Source organism: Trachymyrmex septentrionalis, unplaced genomic scaffold (assembly GCF_001594115.1).
Source record: "Trachymyrmex septentrionalis isolate Tsep2-gDNA-1 unplaced genomic scaffold, Tsep1.0 scaffold56, whole genome shotgun sequence".
Taxonomy (NCBI): domain Eukaryota; kingdom Metazoa; phylum Arthropoda; class Insecta; order Hymenoptera; family Formicidae; genus Trachymyrmex; species Trachymyrmex septentrionalis.
The window spans coordinates 1079664-1090771 of NW_017305735.1; the positions used below are offsets into that span (position 1 = coordinate 1079664).

At 34.3% G+C, this 11108-nt stretch overlaps 1 protein-coding gene across 3 annotated transcripts in view; it reads right to left on the reverse strand.

Annotated features, from left to right (window-relative positions):
- Positions 1 to 11108, reverse strand: part of LOC108752142 (probable nuclear hormone receptor HR3) — a 107214-nt gene that overhangs the window by 83082 nt on the left and 13024 nt on the right. For 2 of the 3 annotated variants that reach the window (XM_018492791.1, XM_018492785.1), the window contains exon 1: positions 2163 to 2731. The exons of the other annotated variant lie outside the window; for it this stretch is intronic. In XM_018492791.1, coding sequence (XP_018348293.1) covers positions 2163 to 2370 — 208 coding nt within the window. In that variant the 5' untranslated portion in view covers positions 2371 to 2731. Of the gene's footprint in view, positions 1 to 2162; positions 2732 to 11108 lie in introns of those variants that run through there. 3 annotated transcript variants of the gene reach the window in all.

Consider the following 11108-nt stretch of genomic DNA (forward strand, 5'->3'; position numbering starts at 1 on the left):
TAAAGAAAATCAATAATTTTTGCGTTTAGTTTCAAAATAGAACTATTGAACATCTGACATCATTGTAATAGCTTTTCATTATTTTTAAGGAAAGTAATAATGAAATTTTATTTAATTTAACGTTTACATATTCAAAAATCTGACAATATTTATAGAAATAACTTAGCGTTATTCATTTGTTGCAACGAAATAATCATTAATTTGTTCTTTGAAATAAATACAAATGTGTACATTTAAACAATATTCCTTATTATTTATTCAAATTTTAATAACTATAAGGACTCTGCAAGAATTACACGTCTCATTACACATGCAGTTACAATTTTTTAAATAAAAATTATATAAATTCAATCAAAATTAGATAGATGAAAAACTTTTGCGAGCCGACACTGGTTATTCGTATATAACAAATAAATTATATTTAAATAATAAAAAATACAGACAGTTTTGATCCTTGATTTGGATCTTCTTTAAAAATGTAAAAAAATGTAAAAATATAACGAATGTTACAATTAGTGAATCAGACGCTTTTTCAAATAGGAGACCATTTTAAACTCTTGCCCAGATATAAAAAGTCAAATATACAATGTCTTTAATATTTGGCAGAATGAATGAAGTAATGAAATTATTAATAAAACGACAAAAGGTACATAACTGGAACGTGATATTAAATACTACTACTGAACTTGTGTAATAGAAATTTAATTCAGTCCGTTTCGAGAAAAAACGTATTTATTTTTTCATTCATCATTTTTCATTCATAATTCTCAGACATCTCTAAGTTATTCTAAAATATTATAATAAAAAGGGGGTGGAGAGGCGAATTGTCGAACAATATATTACTTATTTGTTACAATGACACATTTGAAAAAAATAAAGTTTTCTAGAAAATGAATTGCGATGTTTCGAATTATTAAAATTTCGTAACATTAATTTTGAAATGCAATTTTAGTGTAATAATAATTGAGTATAGAGCAATAAAAGTATGTTCCTTTAAATCATGTTTTTGTTCTTTTTCTTACGAGTACTAGTAAATAACAATTTTTCTAGTTATTGCCGTTATTGTAACAAATAAACAATATTAAAGCAAAAGGTCGTCTCTCGATGCCTTCTTACATAATTCACACAAACACTACGGTGAATTTTCCCATCGGGTCACCTATCTTTTCGTACATCCGTATCCATCAAATGCGCTCTCTTCGCCCGTGAGGGCGCTCTCCAATGAGCGCGACAAGGATGACAAGAGAGGCACGTGGGGGCTACTCATGCATCGGCGAAGTAACGGTGTCCGGTAACCGCGTCAGAGCCGGTGCTAGCGGTACTCGCCGGCGTTCCGTTACTCGACCGACAGATCCGCTAACGCGACTCGCGCTCTCTCCTTCTCGCTCGCTGCGCATTATTCCTTTCTCCGTCATCGCCGCCGCGCCGCCCGCGCCGCCGCAACCGATACGCTGTCCCTCGTCATCGGGACAAGTACTAACGCATCGCGAGCCGCTCCGTCTCGCCGCGCGATTCGCGTGCTGATGGAGTAATGGCCCAAGCGTTATGCCAACGCAATTACGCGATTACGCGAGCGAGATCGTGGACCTAACCGCCATTCCTCGCACGGTACGAACAATTTCAGAAGACAAATCGAAATACGGGACGTTTTTGTTCGATGTAAATAATAAGGAAAGATCAACTTGTGCTCATGAAACATTTAGTATGCGATTTATTATTCTACGTCGACGCGTTTGAAGAGCGCGTGCTTTGAGAAATTTTGAATTGGCCTTTTTTTCACGAAGATTTAAGCTTTAATAAAAATATACAATTTAACATTGTGATTTGATCAACGAAATAGAAATCTAAACATTATTATCAAGCGTTTCTTAATTTTTCAGATGTTGTCTAAACATTTGTTAAATCTTCGTTAAATTTTCGTTACATTTTTGTTACTTTGATAAGTAATCTTTTACCATCTTTTAAATCAACTTTACTATCATGTAGATCGATTACTTGTCTAACATTATTACTATATTTTCAATATTTTATGTTTTTCTTTGTTGCCGTTATTTTTCAAATTGCCTTGTTTTTCAATTCTACACAATTTATCAATAATAAAAATGAAAAATGCTAATATCAAGATTTAAAAAATTCTCAGTTTTTTTTATTTATCGTCATACCTGTTCCCGTGATTGGCGGAGAAGTTAGCTGTGAACTGCTTATATCTGGAGGTTGTTGTGTTTGCTGTTGCTGTTGCGCCTGTTGTTGCTGTTGCGATTGTTGCTGCGGTTGTTGCTGCTGTTGCTGCTGCTGCTGCTGCTGTTGCTGTTGTGGTTGTTGCGGACTGTTCGCATGCACGTTGCTTGGACTTGCTGCGCTTTCAGCCATTTTTCGCGCGGATGTTTGCTTTCAGTAAAGATACCTAATACGAGCTATGGCATTTCTACGTATGATAACTGTCGAAGACAGTGTCGTTGTTATTGCGTTGCGTTGAGGCCAGCGACGAGGTGAAGATGAATGAATCGAACAGTCAGTTTGAATAGTCAGTCACTTTCGAGATTACTCGAGTACTTGCTTTGGACTTCTATCCCATTATACTCTCGTTTATGTATAAATATTCATGTATGGATTATTGCTGGATTTATTTGCATTTCTCCGTAATCGTCGGGATCATTGTCTCTGAGAGACAAGAGAAAGAGAGAGATCTCTTCAAAGCATCTTCTTCCATAAAGCGTGCAACGTTTTTCTCTCACTCTTACTTTTTTTTTTGCTGTCCTCCGTTCGTGATTTTATATTGATAATATCGATTTCATTACATTCATTTAGATCGTCATTAACGGCTCGTATCGATACGTCACTTTTATATCACGTGAATACAATAATACGCCGATATTGGAAAGCATCTCATGTCCGATGCGTCTGCTTTTGAACCATTTTTCGCTAGAGAATATTTGCGCGAGAGAATATTTGCTTCGGTTCATTTTCGTGGGATTCTATCGATTAGGTTTGTCAGTTTGAAAAGGGCGTGCAAGTAATGACAATGTATCAAAAAGGCAATTTTTAAAAGATCGTTCAGTATCGTCGTGCACTATCGAAAAATCTCGAGATCAACATTTTTAGTTTAAGACAACAAGAGAAGAAGTCATTTGCATATTCATAAAAAATGTGTTAAACGAGTGATTTATGATGCGTTCGAAAGTTGCGAGAAACCGAGCGGTAGATTGGACCAAGAAACTGAGAGCAACAACAAACATCAGGATGGAAAGTGTAGAAGAGGGGTAGTTGGAACGGCCTCGAGTGGCAGCTCGAGCGAGTCGATAGGTCAGTGGGTCTCGTTCGGAGAGGGTCGCTTCGATTCAACCACGCGTTTCCTCGCGCGCAGCCTCGAAATAGCGAGGGAGCGTAGCGGTCGAAGTCCTTAGACCCGGTGCGAGTTCGATCGGCTCGACCGTGCGGATAAGGAAGTGCCGAGCACTATCACCGAAGCACGAAAACTTGAAGCTTTGAACAATCGGTAGCGATCGATTGTTTCACAAATACAACAAAGTTTCTGTATTTGTGCTAAATTGATTTTATCAATGTAACAGTCACGATGGATTTCAACAATTCTACGGTTTCGCGTTGCCAAAGTACGGCACATGGGACAACGAGTGGTCTCTATTGTGAGTTACGACAAGCACGTTTAAAGAAGAAAACTCACGAGGACAGTTTTACTCTTCACTTTCATTCATAAGCTGCATTTATTGCTCGGTTAGTTATGATAATTGTAATAAACATGAGTACCGTTTTTTACAAAAAGAATTGCTAGAATCAGTATTGTTTGATGTACGCTATTAAGAGTAATTTAAGAAAGATCGGACAGAATCGAAGAAAAAACAGGAGAGATTCAAGCTCGTGATTTCGTGCATCGATCCGCAAATCGGCAGATCCACGTTCAATCGCCATTGACCATTGGCTTGCTTTTCGCCCAGATGATCGATTTAAAGATGTGTCGGATCGTTGATCGGATTGAACGAAGGACAACGGAGCGAGGCGGTGCTCGCGACCTTCGACGATTAATTCGACGGCTGCGGTCGATATCTCGCCATCGCGAGCCTCGCACGCGATAAGATATTTTTTAACACTCGCGACGAAATGCTGCCATCGGTCGTCGATGGCTATCCATGTCGCGACGCTTTTCCTCCGTCGATTTCGTCGATCACTGACATTCTGGATCGATCACCACACTGCCGAGGACACCCACATCGCGAATCACTCGTACTCCTCGTGTGCTGTGTCCCAGTATCATCGATGGTACCTACGATTGCAGACTCCTTCGCGAACGCTTTATTTCTGTTGATCGTCAACAAGAACTATCTTCTGTCAATTTCAAATATTTTCTCGTATCTGATGTGAAAAGTGATTACGTTTCTGGCTTGATTATCGGAAGTTGAAGAAATAAGCTGGTGCACTTGAATATTGGCGAAGGTATCTTCAAGGAAAGCACAAAAGCTCGGGATTTGTTCGAGTGCCTCGTGGTTTCACATCGTGCTCGCCCGTCGTGATCGTCGATGATGGAAGCAGAGAGCCCCCGCAGCTTGTCACGGAGGAAGGCACGTTACTTTTTTCGCTGGTAACTCAAACGAATCGCGCGCGCGATGAGCAATACTGCACGCTCCCGGAATAGATTCATCGAGGAGGAAAGTCGTCAGGTCCACGTCCCGGGCTCAACCTTCCTTTCTTCCTGTCTTCCTTTCGTTTCGGCGCTATGCACTTTACGGGGCACCAGTGGCTCCTGCTTGCACCGACCACCACCAGATGGCATCCGGGGATTTGACTCGCCCCCGAGCAACCCCGTTCCACCCCCGGAACTCTTGCCACCGCCACCCCGCCCGGATTACGCTAGATAGCGAGGGTTTCCAACCCTGCGCAATATTTACAACGACGTCGGACATCGTGAAAGGGCCTTTCTCCATGCAAAGATCGTCATTAAAGTTATGACATACAATCAGAAAGAAAGATGAAATAGTAATATAGGGAAGCAACGCAAATGAATAATAAATATTGTTGATGGTAATTCAATATTATGAGACGAAATAGAGTCTTACTGTCTGTGAAACTTAATATACTTTTGTATCATGTGTATTGTATTACTAATGTTTTACATATTTATTACTATTCAACATACACACATTTTATACGTATATGTATTATTAGAAGAATCCTAAAGATCTTTTATCGATTAAGGACTTACACACAGATTTATGTGTCATTGTCACATTATTATAATACAACATCAATATCTCACGTATACATAAATTTTCGTGTAACGATAATTTAATTAGACGTCTAAGTTTAATTCTAAGAATTCCACATTGTTTCTTCCTGCGAACTACTAGTCTGTGAACTATTAATTTGTAAGCACAAATTGTGTGGCTTTTATTTCAAGCAAATATTGTCATGATGACTCTAGAACATTATATTGGACTAAGAAATGGTAAAAAGACCTTTATTTGAAATTCTTTTGTCGTTCTCGTTATAAACTGCACCTTATAGACACGTATTAATACGTATATTTTAGTCCTAGAAAAAAATTTTCGAATTTGTAAAAGGGAAAAAAGTAATTATTATACAAAAATTAAGCATTTAATCGGTAAAATAGATATTTTTGGAATTTCCTCAATACCCTTTCCTTATTTTTTGTAATTTATTTGTCCATAATAATGAATTGCAATTAAATAGTAGTAGTTTATAAAACAAGCACGTTTACTTTATATATTTTTGTTTATAATTCTTTTTAATTTATCATAGTTAATACTATTATTTTTATATGTTTATACTAAATATTTATATTCTAAAAGTACTTTTTATAAATATATCCGTTTAAAATGTAATACAAATATAAATGATCATTATAATATTAATAAATGATATAAATAATAATTCGTACAAACATTAAAGTAGTGTAGAAAAAAAAGAAACAGAGAGAGAGAGAGAGAGAGAGAGAGAGAGAGAAATATGGAGTTAAAATACGCGCCAGGATTTTCGATGAATGGCTGAACTAGCGTAAACTGGCCTTTGGATGATTCGAGGGTGGTGCACTTTGCGCATGTGCCACTCCCGTGCGACTTTGCTACCCTTCCTTCGTTCGATCGCGTTACTAGCCCGAGTTCATTGGAGGATAGCTCGTCTTATCGGATAAACGATAGAACTACATAGGCTATGGGATGTTGATTGTCTATTATCTATCCCGCCGTGGAATCATTATTATTATCATTTTATCTTTTATTGAGGCATGATCTAAATATTAAGGGTAGCGATTTTCTATTAAATATTTATGCTTCTTTTAATAAATAATCGACTGAGCAACGTGGGACAACCTCCGACAACGATCATCAAAATCCTAAAATTATTCTATACTGTTTGAAAACAAATACTATTGGAAGAATTGTACGACTAAAATTCTTGTGAAACATTGTGGAAAAGAATCCGTATCATTTTATACATGTATTGTCTCATTACAGTATTTATCTGTAATATACTGAAAGAGACCTAACAATCGAAATGTTTTGCATATTTTATATTCAAATTGATTAATCTATATAATATTATCTAATCTGTATAATACATTATTTCTACGCACTGTTGGCTTGGAAGTTATTTTCTTTTCCAATTTACTCTTGGAATCATAATTTTTGTTTCTTTGTAATATTTAAATCTTTATTAAATTATTTTATTACAATAAGAGAGAAAAAGAGAGAGATAATTTTTATTGGATAATGTTTGTGACAATATAAAGATTATATTGATTGAGAAAAAAATATAAATTTTAATAAATATCTATTGATATAATTTGAATAGTGTTAACTTAACATTTACTCACGGTAAATGAATATTAACTAAATAAAAAAAGATAGTCAAATTAACGGATCTTGTATCAAATAAACATAAGTTTACATCTGGTAAATATTCAGTTAGTACAATTCAAACGAATATTTATTAAAATTTGATACATTTTTTTCTAAGTGTGCATGCACATAATTCACAAGGTAGACAAAGTTACAGTTATATCTTTTAATATCAGTTTATAACTTCGTTAATCAATTCTCCTTTCTTCGAAGATCTTTTCGCGAATGCTTTTATCGAACGCCTCAGTGAATATCGTGCTACCGTTATTGCGCACCCTCTCGAATGAATCTGCGATTTAAGCGTGTCCGTTTCGTATTAAAACCGTGTCCGGGATGCCGGGAGGAGAGGGGAGCCGTGTGCGAAATAGGCCCTCTCCACCGGACCCGGAGGAGGCTAGCATCGGACCCATCGCGAGACGCGAGCCGTTGCATTTTCAGAACGGTACTCCTAACTGTATCTCGCATATGTATAAGCGCGTATGTGTGCCGTGCCGCTCACCTGTCGGACAGCCGCGCTTGGTGCGATCGCCGAACAACAGCAGCCGATGAACTCACCGGCTACGACCATTGATCCAGGGAAAACTGGTGCATCTCGTCAGATATTATATTATACTAGGAATTAATACTTCTTATATCTGTGTTATTATAATTGATAAATTGAAATTCTTTTACTTTAAATACGAAGCGTCACTACGATCTGAATGTTAAGATATGCTGAACTATTATATATATTCATTTAAATGAATTAATTTCAGAAATTATAATTAAAACTGAGATCCGGGTTCGACTCCCGGCCGAGGCAATATTTTTCGCAATAAGTTTATTATAGTTTTTTAAGATTAAATTTGGGAAATTTGGAAGGATTATTAATGTTTCAGATTAATGACGTTGAAACAACATATCTTATTTAATAAGATTGGAAATAAGACCGGTTTTTTTTATCTAACATAAACGGTCTTATTTCCAATCTTATTAAAATTCTTTTCTTTAAGTTCTTATATTAATATATTTCATAAAACTGGAACAAACTTTACGATTTTAAGCATAACAAATATAATTTGTGATAGTACAATTAAGAGAAATAATCCTATTTTCCGTCGAAACGAATTTTAACACGTAAGACTTGTTCATATTCCTATTTATTTTAATTTTAGGCCTATACACAGAATACAATGAATCTTCCCTCGATTGAAAATTATGAATATTTACATCATATAATAAATTTTATAATTTTTTCTCAGTTCCACTTGTTTATCATCTCTTTCCAATTCTAGAATTGGAAAGAGACAATGAATAAGTTGAACCTCGGTTAAGAGTTAACTGTGAGTTGTGGAACTGAGCATAAATATTCCAATGTGAATTTATATACATATCCAATTCTGTAAACCGCTCGTTAAAAAATTTTTTTTAGTCTTGAAACGCAATTATGTACAGAACTAGAGTAATGTATCGCATATTAAATTAATTAACAGCTAAGATTTAAACGAAAATAAGAGATTATTCTCTTAATTGATTTGTTTTCGTCGATACGAATTATACAATAATTACAGATATGTCATATCACATATGTATAAATTAAATGTCTCACCATTACTCTTAAAATTCATTACTATCGTACATCAATTTTTTATATTAAAAAAAAATTAATGTTTTTGAAAAAGTTTTTGTAGAAATTGAAATAATTTAAGATGTGTAATTTAAAAAATGAAATTTTGTGAAAATAAAAATTCTTTTAAAGTCACAATCTATTTCTGTATCTTCTCTTATTCTTGTACATAATACTGTGTCTGAATGGCTGAAACGAATCTTCCGAGCTTTAAAGAAAGATACGCGAGAAGCAACGGTTAGCGGATCTTCTTCTACGCAGGTACTTACGGATATGCGGGTCGCGTGTACGGATACTCACGTAATGTGGGCCCGTTTGCCGGAGGTACCGTAAGACCTTGCGGTATTACGTCACAGCGATAGAGAACTAGCGTGGTTAGAAAGGCATACAAAGGACAACGGAGAAAGAGGCAAAGGAGAAAGAAGGGGTAATATGCTTTTCGCGCGAAGATAAACTCTGTTTACTCGAAATTAACATTCTTGACGCGTTGTGAACGAACTCTATTTCTGTCCATAAACATGATATCTCGAAATGATATACCTAATGTTATATTTAGGTTCTATTTATTTTTGTCACAAACTTTTTGACGTTATAATTATTGAAAATATAGATATGACAAATTGTTAAATTATTAATAATACAAAATAAATAAGAATATATAATATATAAACTTATAATATATGTGTATATATATACTTGTATATATATATGCAGGGTGTTCCGAATTTAAATGATCAATTTTGGGAGCGCATAGGAGAATGATAAACTAAAAAAAAAAGCTCTTTAAAGATTTGTTCATTTTTACTTCCTTTTGGAGAACATCGCAAAAAAAAACAAAACGTAGTTTCCATTTTTGTATTTATTTATTACTCATTCATTCACATTTATTTATTCACGTTTTACTTGCTTGCAATGCAGATGTTGTTCAAAATGTTGGCCTTTTGCATAATGCACGCATTGCATCTTGTATGAATCTTGTACCGAGCTCGTGTTGCAGCCAAATACTGATCAGATCAACGTAATGCTAATCCGGCACTTTCCGTCTGGAAATCAGCGCGTATATTCTCACATTGTCTCTGAAGCATTATCGCTGAAGCCATACACAAAAACAATAATATTGAGAAACCGAATTGTAACTGCAGTGCACGAAATATCATCAGATCAATGTTTGACTGCAACACGAGCTGTCCGCAATATTTCCATTGCTGCAAGAGTACATTAAGAAAGTGACAACGTGAATAAACAAGTGTAAATAAATAAGTAATAAATAAATACAAAAATGAAAATTACGTTTTGTCTTTTTTTGTGATTTTCTCCAAAATAAAGCAAAAAGGAGCATATCTTTAAAAAACTTTTTTCTTAGTTTATCGATTCCCTACACGCGCTCTCAAAATTTGGCCATTTAAATTCGGGACATCGTATAAAAAATGTATACGTATAATGGTGTATTTAAACTTAAAATGTATTTAAGCTTCTATTAATAAATAATCGACGAGAGCAAAGCAAACAAACGGTATCACATCGTCGAAAATCAACAAAATCCTAAAATACTTAATACTATATTTGGAGATAAGTACTATTAAAATTTTATATACAAAAAATATGTATGTGTGTGAAAACAAAATAATTTTTAAAATAAGCAATTAATCATATTCTATGCATAACAATAAGATACGATTGTCAAAAAATTAATAGTTTACGAGATATTTAATATTTGATGTAAATATATATGTCAAAATAAAAATATCTCATAAACTACTGGTTTTTTTAAATCTCTATTTTAATACTTTTTATATGCAGAATAATTAGAAGAATCATATTTTAAAAAATCATATAATTCCTTTTTCAAAAATGGAAATGACATTAATTTTTTTGGCGCTTTCAACTACATAGAAAAAAACCAACGTAATCAATATACATCCCTCTCGAAACCGTTCCATTTTCATCTGAAACATTTTTCCATATCTTCTACATTTTTCGAAAAATCAGCCTGATATGGTCACTCTGTTACATCTTGCATATACCAGATAGACTCAAATTTTTGTTAAACTATTTTGACGAATAAAATAAAAATTAAAATATTTACAAAATATAAAAAATGTATAAATCTAAAAAAATTATATAAAAAATTAGATTTAGTCAATAGGATCAATTTATCATTCTTAAATTATGAAAATAATTTTACTCTTGAAGTATTATTAAGACCGCACTTTTACAGAGATCATTAATAAAAATGTGTCTTTTTCTCTTGTCAATTTTGTTGAGGATCGAATTAAAAGATAAAAATTAACACATAATTTAAATGTATTTTGCGTTGCACGATTGAATTTGTGAAAGTAAATTGGGCCAAAATAGTCATTGAATTTCCGTATAAATCAAGGCGAGTGGGTTAGAATCATGGATTCCCGCTAGTTTTATACCGTTCTCCGTTAAACTTTTTATGCGTGCTCTCGTGCGTACGGATGTTTGGTTTTATGCGAGCCGATGCGCATCCTGATAAGTTCTCATCGCGTGCAACGAATCGACGTTGCGTTCGGATAACGAAATTATTTTCATCGCTTCTAATTTAGTCTCGAATTTTATTTAATAAGAGAAATATGCACGGCTCATTATAGTAAAAAAAAAATATATAT